Source organism: Gracilinanus agilis, chromosome 3, assembly GCF_016433145.1.
Source record: "Gracilinanus agilis isolate LMUSP501 chromosome 3, AgileGrace, whole genome shotgun sequence".
In the NCBI taxonomy this organism is placed as follows: Eukaryota; Metazoa; Chordata; class Mammalia; order Didelphimorphia; family Didelphidae; genus Gracilinanus; species Gracilinanus agilis.
This window is the reverse complement of record NC_058132.1, coordinates 526,660,916-526,677,142: the sequence shown is the minus strand read 5'-3', so window position 1 is coordinate 526,677,142 and position 16,227 is coordinate 526,660,916. Positions and strand designations below refer to the sequence as shown.

At 35.5% G+C, this 16,227-nt stretch overlaps 1 protein-coding gene across 1 annotated transcript in view; it reads left to right on the top strand.

The window, feature by feature from the left end:
- The window catches only part of FARP1 (FERM, ARH/RhoGEF and pleckstrin domain protein 1), a 324,700-nt gene that overhangs the window by 275,291 nt on the left and 33,182 nt on the right, over window positions 1-16,227 (top strand). Inside the window, exon 17 of the mRNA XM_044670555.1 lies at window positions 2,182-2,315. Within this exon, the coding sequence (XP_044526490.1) occupies window positions 2,182-2,315 (134 nt within the window). The remainder of the gene's footprint in view (window positions 1-2,181; window positions 2,316-16,227) is intronic.

The window sequence follows — 16,227 nt, the reverse complement described above, 5'->3', positions numbered from 1 at the left end:
GCTTATTTAGCCAGATTAGAATTCTATCAATTCTTTAAAAAAAAAACAAAAACCTTCACCTTCCACCTTAGAATTGATGTTGTATATTGGTTCCAAGGCAGAATTGTAAAAATAAATTAGACAATGGGGGTTAAGTGACTTGTCTAGGGCTAAGGCCAGATTAGAACCTATGATTTCCCATTTTTTAGGCCTATCTCTCAATCCACTGAGCTACCTGGCTGCTCCCAAATTCCATCCTTAAGAAAGGCATAGAATTTGTCCCTAAATAGACCTACCCAAATTGTGATGCAGGCACTAATAATATTTTTATTGGTGTATCAGAGATAAAGGAATTATAATCAAAGAGAGCTCTAACGTGGATTATTGCAAGGATAGTTACTGAATATTAGGAAAAGGAACCAAGGATGACAGAGATTCACCATGACTTTGATAAAAACAAGGAAAATCATATTGTACTTAATTTTCTTTTTTGTCTTAAGCAATAGATCAGGAAACTAATGTAAATATTATTAGCAAAGCATTTGATTAAGCATATTATGCTATTCTTATAAGAAAAGGTGTGTTCTACATAAAGGATTCTTAACCTTTTTTATTTCATGGACACCATTAAACAGTCTGTTGAATCTATGAACCTCTTCTCAAAATAATGTTTTTAAATGTATAAAATAAAATGCAACTATAAAGGAAATCAGTTATGTCAAAATGCAGTTATCGGAGGCAGCTGGGTAGCTCAGTGAATTGAGAGCCAGACCTAGAGATGGGAGGTCCTACTTTCAAATCTGTCCTCAGACACTTCCCAGCTGTGTGACCCTGGGCAAGTCACTTAACCCCCATTGTCTACCCTTACCACTATTGGCTCCAAGACAGAAGGTAAGGGTTTAAAAAAAAATGCAATTATCAAAACGTTCACAGGCCCCTTTCTCTCCATGATAGTACAGCTAAGTGAATTTAGAACTGGTTGAATGCCTGGAATCAAAAGAGAAGTATACTTTTGCCAGTTTGGGGGTGGGGTGGGGGGGTGAATCTTAGAAGAGGTCTTAGAAGTCAACCAGCCCAATACTTTATTATTTTGGGTGAGTCTTTTTAAATATATATTTTCTTTTAAAAATTCTAGCCAATGCAGACAGCTAGGTAGCACAATGCATAAAGCACCAGACCTAGAGATGGAATGACCTGGGTTCAAATCTGGCCTCAGACATGTCCTAGCTATATGACCCTGCACAAGCCACTTAACCCTGATTGCTTAGCCCTCGCTACTCTTCTGTCTTAGAAATGATTCTAATACAGAAGGTAGGGGTTGGTTTAAAATTGGTTTAAAATTTTTTCCCAAATAAAAAAAATTCTGGCTAATGTCAATCCAGATCAAATATCATCCAAAATATAAGGTCCTCCACATTTTAGATCAATAAATAAGCCTAATGTTTGTATTCTTCCAGGGCTCTTGCTTGGCTCTATGCTAGGGATAACATTTTTTATCAATGACTTGGGTGAAGGAATAGATGGAAAGACCATTAATTTTGCGTATAACAACCTAGGTTTGATTTAAGGAAAAACTTTGTGATAATTGACTCTGCCACTAAATTAGAAAGGACTCACTTAAGAGGTGATGGTTTCTCCCTAACTAGAAGGCTTTAAGCAAAGGCTGATTTTTTTTCCAAAATAGATTGGGCAAGATAGTTGCTGAGTTCCCTCCCAAATCTGAATTTCTGAGCTATTCATGTTTATTTTTACAGAGTTTTCACAGTGCTTTCTTTAAAAACAGTCCCGTAAGAAATGAGGGAGAGTGTACACTTGATGAGTGCATGTAACTAAGTATGTCTATCATAAATTGTGACTAGAAGCAGATGCTGTCAGATGCAGTCTCGGTTTGAAGAAATTCCTATTTAGAGATATGCTCAAGTTTTGACAACCAAATTGCCCCAAATCTACAAAAAAGCCAACGAGAGTGATATAGTACTTTTTACCCCCATATATGAAGAAGTTATACCTTCCCATGATACTGTGCCCATTCATATGAGAAATACATCTTGTAGTAAACTCCTAAATTATTTTTTAAAATCCCATAGTGTACCACATTTTAGCCTGTAGTTTCATTTGGTACTAGGTTTAAATTTATGGATGTTTAAACTTCATTTTTTAATCTTTATACTTGCTATTTTGTTCTTTTTTTTCCCCTTTCAGTGGTTTCAGAGCACAGTGAGCAAAGATGAATCGATGCCCGAAACCCTAAAAACTCTCATATTCTCTAACTTCGAACCTTTGCACAAATTTCATACCAGTTTTCTCAAGGAAATTGAGCACAGACTTGCCCTTTGGTAAGGATAACTTTTTCTGTTTATCTCTTTTTCACAGAACTAAGAAATTATTCATCACATCCCTAATTAGCTGACTAGAAATGCTTATTCATTACAATGCAAAATCAAAGAAACTGACTTGGTGTCAGATTAATTGAGTCATAAAACCCATGAATTTTTTTCAGTTAAATATTAAATTTGTGTATTTAATGGGTTTTTTTTTTGGTATATCATCTGTATTTTTATCATGGAAAGCTAGTTTTTGGATATGGAGGGGGTTGCTAGATATGACTTAGATCATTCCAATTTGTTGAAAATATCCAAGTCATCACAGTTAGGAATGAGTCAAAAATAGGGCTTTTACTCTCTATCAAAAAAGAGTAGTATGTTCCTCTTGTCTGCACTGATGTAATATAACTTAATTATAACCTGTTTAATCTGATATTTGTTGACCTAGATATCCACAATCAATACCAAATAGCTATTGTCCTTAACATTCTTCACCATTGACTCAGTGGTTGGGGAAAATTTACAAGTATAAGCTTCCAACTTGTTCTTCCTAGGTGATTTTTTTCTTGGGTTATCCAAAGGTGGGGAACATTTGGATTTTCCTTTCACCATGACACTGAGATGTCTTTTAATGCTATTTCCTTGGTCTTTAGGGTCTTTGGCCCCATCTGGGGAAAGGAACGATTCAGAAGTTTTAAAAACATTCCCTCTGGGTATTTTAGTCCAAATAACATTAATCTCAGAAAGGCAAGCATAACTGTGGAAAACAAGAAGCATCTTATGTTCATGTGGATTATGATCTGATTTGATATTGACTGGAATTTTTGAAGAAAAGAATTTTTTAAAGCACCACCCAAGATAAATGAAAGCATTGGATGAGATGATTTCTAAGGTTGCTTCTGATTCCAAATTTATGCTCATTGATGCATATGTGGATATAAAGGATAATTTCATATCTGGTGAATCTGTCTTGTATGGTATTCAGTGGTGAGGTAGAAAGGAGCCAGACATTCTCATAGTTCAAGAAGATTGTATAAGATTAAAATTAATATCCAATAACTCCAAGTATTATATTTTATAAGATTTATTAATAATCACTTGAAGTAGAGGAAACAAAAGTAAAAATAAAGCCTGAACAAAGAGCAGTTTTTCCTGACTGCAGTAGCGGGAGAAGAGCAAAGAACAGGTGGAGTTACAGAAATTTTATCTCCAAAATGTAAGGATGTAACATGAAGATGAAAGATTCTGGGAAACAGAGTCCTGGGGTATAAAATGGAATGTAAGATTTAATATACAAAATTGTCAACAATCACCAATTTGTGACCTTATAAAGTGCTAACTATAGTCTTTATATGAGATTATATTGGGGCAGCTGGGGTAGCTCAGTGGATTGAGAGTCAGGCCTCAGACTCTTCCCAGCTGTGTGACCCTGGGCAAGTCACTTGACCCCCATTGCCCACCCTTACCACTCTTCCACCTATGAGCCAATACACAGAAGTTAAGGGTTTAAAAAAAAGTAAGAAAAAAAAGATTATATAAAGATATAAAACCTTTACATTTTTTGCTGCTGCTCTTATGCATCCAGGATGGTCTTCAAGAAGAGTAACTCAGATACTCTCCAAGGACACAAGATCATAAATATGTAAAAAGAATCTTAAGGAAGAAAATCTAGCTTTCTGCATTTAACAGCGAACTCATATCCATATAAATCAGCTTTTCATAAAAAGAGAAATAAGTTTTTAAAATGTCAGATTATCAGAAGTTTGACTTTTAATTATTGTTCTCGGTAATGGATAAATGAATCTACCTATACATATATATTAAAACCTCACTTCCTTTCGAAGGTGTATGCTTTTATTTGATTTGTTTTCATTGAACTTTTTCAACTTTATCTTATTGGCAGTTAGGTGGTGTAGGGGATGGAGAATGAGAAAGAGTCAGAAAGACCTGAATTTGAATCCTGTCTCAGACATTAGCAATATAACCCTGGGCAAAGCACCATGCATCAGTTTCCTTATCTGTAAAATAGAGATAAAATAGAGACATCTACTTCATTGCATTGTTGTGAGGATCAAATAAGTTAACATATATAAATCGTTTTATGTCTTTATAAATCTTAAGGTGCTATACAAATGCTAGCTATTCTAAGTATGATTTATATTTAAAGCTATTCTTTTATTCTACCCTGAAAATTATAATAAAATTAATCATTTATCATGATAATATATACATCTATATTATATGGTACTTTAAGGTTAAAAAGTATTTTGTTTATATGTGTATGTGTATCTTTATATAGCATTTTAAGGTTAAAAAGTGTTTTGAATAAGTCATCCTATTTGATCCCTGCAACAGCCCTGTGAGGTAGATACTATCTTTCCCATTTATATTTACACACAGGTATCAATGAGTTAAGTTCTGGTTCTGGAACCAGGAAAATCTGAGTTCAGATTCAGCCTTGCACACTTACTAACTAACCCTGGGCGAATTACTCAACTATTCGATCTGGATAATTTTACCCACCTTGCGGAATTGTGAAAGTCAAATGAGATATTTGCAAGACTTTGCCTGTCACATTGTAGGTGCTACATAAAGCCTTATTCACTCCCTTCCACTTCCATCACTTTTACAGATAAGGAAATTGGGGGTCAGAGAGGTAAAATGACATTTCCTAACAATGGACTAGAAATTAATTTTAAAGGTGACTTAGTGCCATGAGCTCCTGGGACTATGGAACTTCATTCAGTTAAATTCATAATTTTAATAACCTGTGTATACATGTACGTTAAGATATGTAATACACTTTTGTTAACAGTAGAAAGCTTCTGGGGCATATACAGACTAGGAAGCAACTCCTGATATCCTGGTTCAGATAAATACACCTATATATATCCCTGAGTGTAAGTGAGTACTCCCAAGTAAATACACCTGGTTAGAGCATATAATGATTCCCCCAAACCTGCTTCTTCCCAGAAAAGCCTAGCTACTACTATTTCTTCAAAAGCAAAGGAACAGGTTCGGTGACTTCCGAAAACAATGAAACTAAAAGTTTTTTTTTTAACTTGTGACCTCCTCCAAAGTCTAATTGTGGTGTGGAGGAGGTGACTGAGCTCTGGAAGGTTATCTCTAGGAAATCCTAGCTCTGGTAGGCGCTATCAAGCTGGACCAGCTTAAAGTATGAGCCTATCAGTGTTCTGTGTTTTCCAAGTGCAAGTACAGCTAAACTTAGAAGAACTTATTTCTCAGAAAGTTGGCCTCCAGAGAATGGGTTTTCCTGACCACTGTAACTGTGGAGTCAGTTGCCACATGGATAAAATCAAGTCCTTGAATATCAGGATTCACCTCCCTGGTGGAAGAAGAGTAAGTCATTTGTAAATCTCGCAACTCGGTTTATATTTCCAAATTATAGTCCTAAAATGACTGCTATCCAGCACTGTAAGTAACTGGGTGAAGACTGATTTTTTTTTCACTTCCATAGAAGTGACTCTTTGGTGTAATAATAATATTAGCAATGTTTAGAAATATATAAATGAAAAGAAATGGTTTTTAGGTTCACAAAAATTTTGAGTTTTTGAGTTCCTTGAATTGAATTTATTGAGGGGAGGGACTCTCAAAAACTTCAAAATTTCATAGTAATGGAGAAAATAGATGGTTGATCAGGCTACAGAGTATCACCATTGATGTCTTATGAATAAAGGACTTAATCAAGGACAAGGAAAAGGAGGAGGTAGGCTGGTAGGAGATTGGCACTAGAGGAAAATGCTGCCTAAATAGTACCTCCCAAAAATGTGAAAACTCTAGAGAAAATCTTCAGGGAATTGAGGGAATTTACTGTAAAAGATTTATGGAAAGTCATGAACAGGGATGGTAGAAGATGGTAAAGAGGGGTGGCAATCCATATCCAAAGGGGAGAACACCTACAACCACAGACTCACTGAAGTAAGTGAGAGAATTCTAGGAATCTTAAGATGGCCTTGACTTGAGATTAGAGGGGGAAAGGTTGTTTATGATCTGTTATGATCAAGTCTGCTTTACTTTCTTTCTGTCTTCTACTTTAATGGGTTAAATTGGGCCAAAACTTACGAGAAACTAAGAGTTCTTAAGAAACTTAGAAATACTTTAAGCTTTATCCTTTGACCAATCACGCAAAACATTTGTCTAGGACTGTTTCCTGATATTAGGATGCTTAACCTGGTATAATTTTCTATCTCTGTATAAATCAAGTCCTTTGTTTTTTACTGAAATTTTAATATTTTAGAAATTTATTCAATGTTGTCTCATTTTACAAAATCTTTATGAAAGATATAAACCATCCTTATATATACAAACATATAAATAAATATACATATACATATGTATATTTATTCAAGAAAAGGTACAGGGAAATTGTGACAATACAGAACCCCATAGCTAGAGAGTTTAGGAATTGCTACTAAACAGAAATGATTTCAGTCATGCTAGAAATAAAAATAAAATAAATGCATTGTCATTTGGAGACTGTCCTTGACAACAGTTAAATTATGTAATACATGTCATTACTAAGTACTTTTTTATTAATTGATCTGATTCTCTGTATTGTCTTTAGCTTGACTTCCTGTGAAGTTAGAGCAAAGGGCATCATTTTACAACAGATGTGATCATTTTTATTGCTCTAATAACCTCAATGTGAGGAAGAGAAATATACTTCCCCCTTATTCCTAGGTTCAAATCTGGCCTCAGACACTTCCCAGCTATGTGACCCTGGCCAAGTCACTTGACCCCCATTGCCTACCCTTACCACTCTTCTGCCTTGGAGCCAATACATAGTATTGACTCTAAGACGGAAGGTAAGGGTTTAAAAAAAAAAAAAAGCATTGTGCTTTGGCCAATCTCTTGAGGTGTTTACATTCAGACCATGTTCATATTTTTGTAAGAAGTTTGCCAGAGACAGGTAGGAAAGTTTCTTACTAACCATTGTAAGGCTGCCTCTCGGGGTGACTGCCAATTACTTGAAGGGCAGCAGCACACAAAGCTATGAAAATCTGGTTAGTATTGCAACACTTCTGTGCCATGGGAATGACATGAATTAGATTCTTTTCAGTCCCCTCATGCAGTTAGGGAATAAAATGTCTTGTGTCCCTTCCAACTCTCCCTCCTTCTCTGGTGGAGGCAGGTATGAGAATGGGAAATAAAAGAAAGTCTTGCTTTTTCACTTGTGGTGGCCCTGATTCCCTCCTAGCAAGAGTGAGCTCCTTGTGTGATTGCAGCTACTTTGGGCTAAACAGTGAAATTCCAAAATTAATTTAGTTCAATAAATGTTGACTCTATTGACAAAATTGACTAATATTAAATGCTATTAAATTCAGAGGCAAAAATGAAACAGTCCCTGCCCTGAATAAACTTCTATTTTACTCTTTTTATTGCAATATAATATTTAAAAAATAATGTTTGCAAAGAATTTTAAAGTGTGCCAGGCACTATACATACATGATTTCCTCTGAATTTCACAATTCTGTGATGCCAGTAACATAAGTAATATCATCTCTTATTTTTCAAATGATGAAATAGGGGCTTAGCCTAGCACTGATTTTTCCATGTCACTGCTAATTCTTCAATATGTATACAAATAAATAATACAAAATCATCTAAAAAGGAAAAGAGCACTAATGAAGAGGGGGATCAAGAAAAGCACCTGAAGGGGCAGCTGGGTGGCTCAGTGGATAAAGAGCCAGACCTAGAGATGGGAGGTATTGGGTTCAAGTTTGGCCTCAGATACTTCCTAGTTGTGGGACCCTGGGCAAGTCACTTAACCCCCATTATCTAGCCCTGAGCATTCATCTGCCTTAGAACTGATACTTGGTATCAATTCTAACATGGAAAGTAAGACAGGAGAGGAGAGGAGAGACAAAAGAATGGAAGAGAAAAGAAAAGGAAAGGAAAAAAGAAAGGAAAAGAAAAGAAAAGAAAAGCACCTGATAAGAAGGAAGCAGTACCTGAACTGTGGATTCGATAATGTCAGTAAAGGACTTTTCAAACCTTTAAATGCTATGTCATTGTATTGTTAGCCTATATGTCTAAGGACATACACATTGGGAAGGTATGTCTTCTCTGCCTTGATTTGCAGTTAGTGGCAGTATCAGAATCATCAGAATTACCCAGATACAAACTCTTCTTTGCTTTATGAAGAGAAAACAGCTAATACCAACCCCGACATTGGGAGATGTTGCTGTTGTTATTGTGTATTAAGAACTATCCACAGAGATGGAAGTCAGGTAATAGTTGATAAAACTTGCTATCCTTTGAACTTAGGTCTGGGAGGAAAAAATGACTGACAAATCTTGGGTTGTGAAAAGAGATGATGGGGTGGTTTTGAGAGTGGAAATTTCTTTTTTTTTTCCCTTAAAGTCTTATCATTCTTATCACTCTTTTTAAGGAAAACTGATGAAGAAGGCAAGTGATTATATTGCTTAGTCAATGAGAGAATAGTAAATTGACATGGTTTTCCATTCCCATTAGGATTTGCTGCCCCAGACAAGTAAGATCTTCATTTGCCTTCTCCTTAGAGTACAGAATGGTGATCCAGTTCTTATCTGTCATTTGTCCTGAAAACACTTTAAGTGATCTTATAGAAGATGGAATAGTATCACAACCCAAATTCATTTGGCGATAGTATCCCAAAATGTAATATTAAAAAGTAGTAGGAAAATTGTTTGTGTCTAAACTGCTTTTGCCTCAACTATACCAAATATAGGATGAGGAAAATGAGAATCATGATAAAGCTAACTTTTATATAATACTCTGAGGGGTGTTTGCACGTATTATTTTGTCCTTGTGACAACTGTGCCCTTCTAGAGGTGGTCATGACAAAGATGAACCAGCCCTGGATTTGGTGTCAAATGACTGACTTCAGCTAATCACAATATGGCATTAGGCAAGACACACTAAAGTGCCCTCATCTATAAAATGAAAGGGTTGTACTAGAGATGTTTCTAAGGTATCTTCTAGTTCCACATTCTACAATTATATTTTTCCCCTAAGGGCAAAACAGAATTTTAAAAATCTGCTTTATACTAATTTTTAAAATCTAATTACACACTATCCATTTTTTTCAAAAAAGTTTTTCTTTTTGGAATTTTTATATCCTTATGGGATAAAAAAAGAAGACAATAATTCCATATTACAAATAAAAAAGACTACAAGAAGTCAAAACCATCTTTATTCCTCTTTAGGTATTTTTATCTTTTATTACGAACTTAAGTATAAAGCATAAAGGAGCAGCTAGTTGACATAGTAGATAGAGTGCTGGTTCTGGAGTTAGAGAAAGTTATCTTTCTGAGTATCTGGCCTCAGATACATACTAGCCATACGACTCTGGGCAAATCATTTAACCCTGTTGGTCTCATTTCCTCATCTGTAAAATGAACTGGAGAAGAAAATGGCAAACCACTCTAGTATCTTTGCCAAGAAAATCCTAAATAGGGTCATAAAAAGTAGGACATGACTGAAAACAACAGCAATGAAATACATCATAAAACGTTTAAAATACGATTGTTTGTAAAACTGAAAACTTCTATTACAGAAAAAATTTTAAACTGTATGTTAAATTTTAGATTATTTCTTTTCTACTCCATCTTTCCTATAACTTGGATTATCTATACATTAAGTTTCTTAAATGTGGGATCCTTGTGTATGTGTGTATATATATATAACACATGTAACTATTTCTATATATATATATGTGTAATTTTATTTCATTATAATCTATTTCCTTTGTAATTTTATGTATTTTATGTATATTTTAAATATATTCTTCTGAGAAAGAGTCCATAGATTTTACCAACTTCCCCAGGGGACTGTGACACACAAAAAAAATAAAGGGCCCTCTCTGTCATGTTTCGATCTACACTATAATGGATAAAGGAATTTGCTTGGACCCTCGAGAAAATCAAGTTTTAGACTTATTGCATTAAAAAACTACATTCCCAGAGGGATGTCCTATCCTCAGGCTTATAACATTTTATAGGATAGTTCTGTGACTTTATTGTAGACAAGGTCATCATTACCCAGTAAATTTTGTTTCAGGGTTTTGAATCGATTTTATGTTGACCATTACTGAAGTGAAGGAGGAGGAGTGAAGTAAGGACTCTGTTTGGATTTTAACTTGGTTTATTTATTTTCCACTGATTCTTACTGCTTTCTGACTATTCTCCAGAAGCCTGAAGAAATACCATATAGTGATAATGTGTATGTCTGCCTGGACACAGCTGTACACTTTCATATTCTGTAACACTCTAGAGAAAAAATTTGTCAGTTCATTTTTAAAAGAGTCCACAAAAAGTCTTATTGGCAGATGTCAACTCTGTTTATTATCCAACTCTCAGTGACTGAGTAAGTCATTTATTTAATCCCTCTTTGCCTCTCCTGAGCAGATGGAAAGAATGGATCTTTAAGATCTCCCAGCCCACCAGCCTTTACATAATATAGTGATTTCTCTCTCTTTTTTGTCCTTTATTGAGTTCATTGTCAAGTTACATGCTAGTTGTGAAATATTTAAACAGGATCAAAATGTTTTGAAAATACAGAGCTATTTTTTTCTTCATTTATTAAGAAGAGAGGGGAAGAGAATAACTATTTAAATAGAGCCTACTATGTGCTAGACACTGGGCTAAGTACTTTTTTGCAAATATTTTTATTTCATTTCATCCTTATAACCACCCTGTGCAGAAGGTACTATTCTTATCCCCATTTTATCCCCATTTCACCATTGAGGAAGCTGACACAAACAGAGGTTAAGTGACTTGCATAAGGTTACACAGCTAATAAGTATCTGAGGCCAGATTTGAACTCTTATCATTCCTGACTCTAAAGCTAGAGCTCTATCCACTATCCCAATTCCAAACTTGCATTCGCTCACTGCTGAGAAAAAAAAAATTAATTATAGAATGCACGTTAAAGATGATGGCAGTTAAAGACCTCTTAGATTTCTTTTGATTTCCTCTTGCTGAAAATACCAAACAAATGTTCTTGCTATGGGCAGTTCCTTCATTGCCACACTACATATTTGCATTGACTTCTTAGGGCAAATATGTAGCTAGGGCTTCTATACAAGGATTCTTTTCACTTGTGGAGTTAACATCCGGAGGATGTTTTGGAAGAGTTATAATTCCCTTTTCATGTTATTCACGACAAACATGACCTTTCACAGTAGAACGAATGCTGTGATGATTTGGTCGTTTCTCTGATTTTCTTCCTGGATGATCAAGTTTTTGTTTTGCTTTTAAATGCAGGGTTTCTAGATTTTTGAGGTAAGTAACATGTAGGAAAAATGAAATTAGGAAGATTTCTCCACAGGAGGCAGCAGCATCTGAAACCACACAATAACCTAAGGACATGTAGAGTAGTTGATTTATGTGCCTGGTGATGACAAAAGAGTGGGATGTGGCTGGGAGAGAGATTGCTTGATGTACAAAGGAATTCTTTGAAAATTGCATATAAAAGGCTCAGTCTAGTTTCTTCCTGGTGTAAGTTGTGATAGTCATCTGAAGTCAAGATCCAATTTTTAAGAGTTTAATGAATGAATGGCAAACATGTCATTGTGACTTGTTGACCCCTAGGATACAGTTTTCTCACGTTCCCTGGTGACCTCAACATCAGGCTATTTTTTTTTTACTTGTCATTCTCAGTGGCTTCAGTATACATGCTGATAATCTCTTTTATGCCTTTGGCTTGCAGTTCTTTAAACTCTCCAAATTTTTATGTTATTATTAAAAATTTTTTAAATTAAGAGACTGATTTTTGGGTAAGAATATAAGTTTATTGATTATATCAAGTTCATTGGTTAGACCAGCTTCATAACTGATAAAGCGACATTGGTCTCCATGGGTCTCTCATGACCAGGAAGAACCTGATATGAATCAAGCAGCTTAATAAATAGATTTTTAGAAACTCATTCTTCAGCCCCTTCCTTGACCATCCCAAGATATCTTTTTTTTGGTGATAGCTACTTAAGAGGTGGTCCATCAACCTTTTCACTCCTCATTCCCACAGGGAAACAGGTCACCTGTGCTAGAAAAGGACCTTTCTCCCCTTCATCTATTAACCAAATCCTTTTAAAAAGGAAGACGTTCCTTGGGATTTCCAAGGACAAAGAAAATGAAAAAAGCAGCAGACTGGATGATATTTCTGACTCAGATCCTAGGCACAGAAATAAATAATAATTCTCCTTAATACAGTGGTTCCCAAACTTTTTTGGCTTACCGCCCCCTTACCAGAAAAAATATTACTTAGTGCCCCCTATCACATACTATCACCGCCCCCTTACAGTTAATTCACCGCCCCCAAATGCACCTGTAGCCATCAGGGCCTCACCCTGGATCACTACTGCAGCACCCACCAGGGGGCGGTGGCGACCACTTTGGGAATCACTGCCTTAATACGTTGGAATCAATACAGCATATGAAAAATAATTTCTCACTCTTAATTTATATGACATTTACTTCCAAAAATAAGTGTTTGTCGACACTGAATTCCTTCCTTAGGAATCCTGGGTTCATCTGCATCATCATTCAGTCAACAAGCATTTATTAAAACCCACTATATGCTATGCCCTATTGGAATTGTGGGAACACAAATCCAGTGAAAGAAAAAATTACTACTTAAAACAAGCTTACATTCTTTTGGAAAGATGTGTGTATTGTGAGTGTGTGACATTTTGCTTGTATACTTATACATACACTTGTATATTTAAATGCCAATATAAATATATGTTCTTGTGGATACGTATATGTCCATACAGAAATAAATGTACAATAAGTGAGAGAGAGAGAGAGAGAGAGAGAGAGAGAGCGAGAGAGAGAGAGCGCATTAGCAGTTGGGAGGAACAGGAAAAGCTTCATCTAAGAAGTTTGTGTTTCAGCTGTAATTTCACATAAATAATATGTAGTTGGTTGGATGTAATGGATGTTATAGAAGTAAAAACAAATAATAAATTAGGGGTGAGGAAAAGTGAGAAGGAAAAGATACTGGTAAGACTAAGAACATGGGAAACTAGAAGAATAGCAGTGCATTTAGCAGAGTAGGAAAGTTTGTCAGCATATGGTGGGTTTTTAGGGTAAAGACAATGAGTTCAGTTTGGGGCATGTTCAATTTGAGATGTCTCTGAAACATTATGACCTCAATCTTTTTTCTCTCTCTATCTCTCTCTCCTTCTCCCTCTTTCTTTCTGCCATTCTTCCCATACCCTCTCTCTTAGTATCAATTCTAAGACAGAAGAGCAGTAAAGACTAAGCAATTTGGGGTTGTGACTTGCAGGGAGAAAGTATCTGAAACCAAATTTGAACCCAGGTCCTCCCAACTTGGCACTCTATCCACTTTGCTACCTAGCTGTCCCTGTCCTCAATCCTTCCAACATTCCTTATTCTCCTGGTCCATTAACTTCATCTGCCTTTAAAAAAAATGTTTTTGTTTTCCAAATTATATGTTGCTATAATTTTTAATAATCATTTTGACATTTTGTAATCCATTTTCTCTTCCTTTCTCCCACCCATACCCCTTTCTCCAAGACAGCAAGAGTAATATGATATAGGCTATACACAAGTTAACATACAATACATTTTTCCATATTCATCTTTTGTGAAAGAAGACACATATGGCTTACACTAGAAAAAAATTCATTGAGGAAATAAAGTGAAGAATGGCATGCTTTAATTTGCATTCAGACTTCATTGGTTCCTTCTATAGGTATGGATAGCCTTTATAGTCATGAATTCCTTGGAGGTGCTCTGTGCATTGGTGATAATGGATAATAGTTAAGTCATTCATGGTTGATCATTGTATTTTGTTGCTGTTACTTTGTACAACATTCTCCTGTTTCTGCTCCCTTCACTTTGCATCATTTCATATAAGTCTTTCCAGGTTTTCTTGTGATCATCTTGCTCATCATTACTTATGGCACAATAATATTCCATTACAATAATATACCACATCTTGTCCAGCCATTCCTCAATGGAACATCCCTTGAGTTTGCAGTTCTCTGTTACACAAAAAGAACTGCTATGCCTGTTTTTGTACTAGTAGGTCTTTTTCTCCCCTCTCTTTAGGATACAGACCTAGTAGTAATGTTGCTGAGTCAAAGGGAAAGCACAGTTTGATGGCCTCTTGAGCATCCTCATCTCTCTTCAGTTTTTTCCTTAACCAGCCCTGCCTCATACCATCTTCCTTAAATTCCCTAGAACTACATACTACCTCGATTTTTCCTACTTTCTCTAAGATCTTCACTTTGTCTTTATTCATTATTTCAGCTAATCAAAGAAGCAACAAGCTTTTATTAAGCTTCTATTAAATGTTCTGAAATATTCCGGGTGCTGTGGATCCTAAGTTAAAAATTAAATAGTCCCTGCACTAAAGGAGTTTATATCATCTTAGAGAAAATATGTCTGTGTGTGTGAGTGCATGTGCATGCATGCACACACATGCATGCGCACGCACACACACACACACACACACACACAGTGCTGTTCCTGGGAATACAAAGGCAAAAAACAAAACAAACAGTTTTTGACCTCTTGTGTTCAACAGGATAAGGGAAACACAAGCTTCCTGGTATTTCCTCTTGAAAGAGTCCATTTTATTTTTAGAAAGGTATAATTATTAAGAAGTTTTTCCTTATATTGAGCCAAAATGAGCATTTCTGCAGTTTTTATTCATTTCCCCAACGTCTGCCCTGTGGAGAAAATCCATCAGTATTGTGCTGCTAAGTATTTAATTGGCTCTCAAAAACAAATTGTGCCCATGACACAGTTTTAAGTTTAATCTACATTATTAACATTTTCTCCATCACTTTCTTAAGTCTAGACAATCAACAAAATGATCAATCCAAACCTGATTTGTAGCATTTGTCAATTTCTGAAGTATAAATGTTCAGCTGAAAATTTAACAATCATCTTGTATGAAATGGTTCAAGTTGGCTCCAGTAAAGTCCTGGCTGTTCCTCCTTCCAAGGATAATGAATTGAATATTTGAGGGCAGCAGACTTATTCTCATTGATAACCTTCCAAGCTTAAAAACCCCAATTCCTTCCAGGGATCCTCATATGAAATCATTCCAGTAATTTTTTTCTAATTTTACTCTGCTTGTTAATGCCCTCCTTAAATGAAATATTGAGAAAACTGAACACATTACTTTAGATGTCATCTGGCCATTGTCAAGGTAGCTAATAGTAATAGTCTGAATTTTACACATCATTCTGTACAAATCCAGAAGATATGTTCCATTTGAAAACCTTGCGTGCTAGTGGATGACATAAGAAATCAGAATTTAGGAATGTTGTTTGGGACCATAGCAATTAGATTGACATGTAGAAGCTCTGGATGCCAAATAGTTATGCTGAAGCAAAAATTTAACTTTTTGTTTACAAATTAATTTTATTTTTTAGGTAGAAAGGCAAGAAAACCAAAACCCATTACAAATATGTGGTCATGCAAAACAATTTCCCACATTAGTCATGTTCCACCCTGACCCCCATTTTTATACCCCCACAAAAAAGAAAGAAAGAAAAAGAGAAGAAAATTTGCTTCATTTTGCACTCTTGAGTCCATCATCTCTACCTGGAGGCAGATGGTCTGAAAAACTTGACTTTTTAATTAGTTAAAGGTTTAGATGTTCATGAGTCAGTGCTAAATATTAAGGTGCCTGGTCTAGAATTGGAGAACTTTGGTGTTACTAGAATAGACTGGAAACTAGAGTATCATTATGGAATGCAGTAGGATGCACAGTTGGATTCTGGATTGGAAGGTTTTTCTCCCCATCAATGAGCCAGGAGGTGGTTCTTTTATCATTACCATTATTTTTAATAAGCTAAATTGAAGGATTCTAACTTCCCTTTCTTCTTTCAAGTTTTTATTCCAGTTTCATCTTTTGTAAATAGGTCTTTCCAGATTCTCCCCTA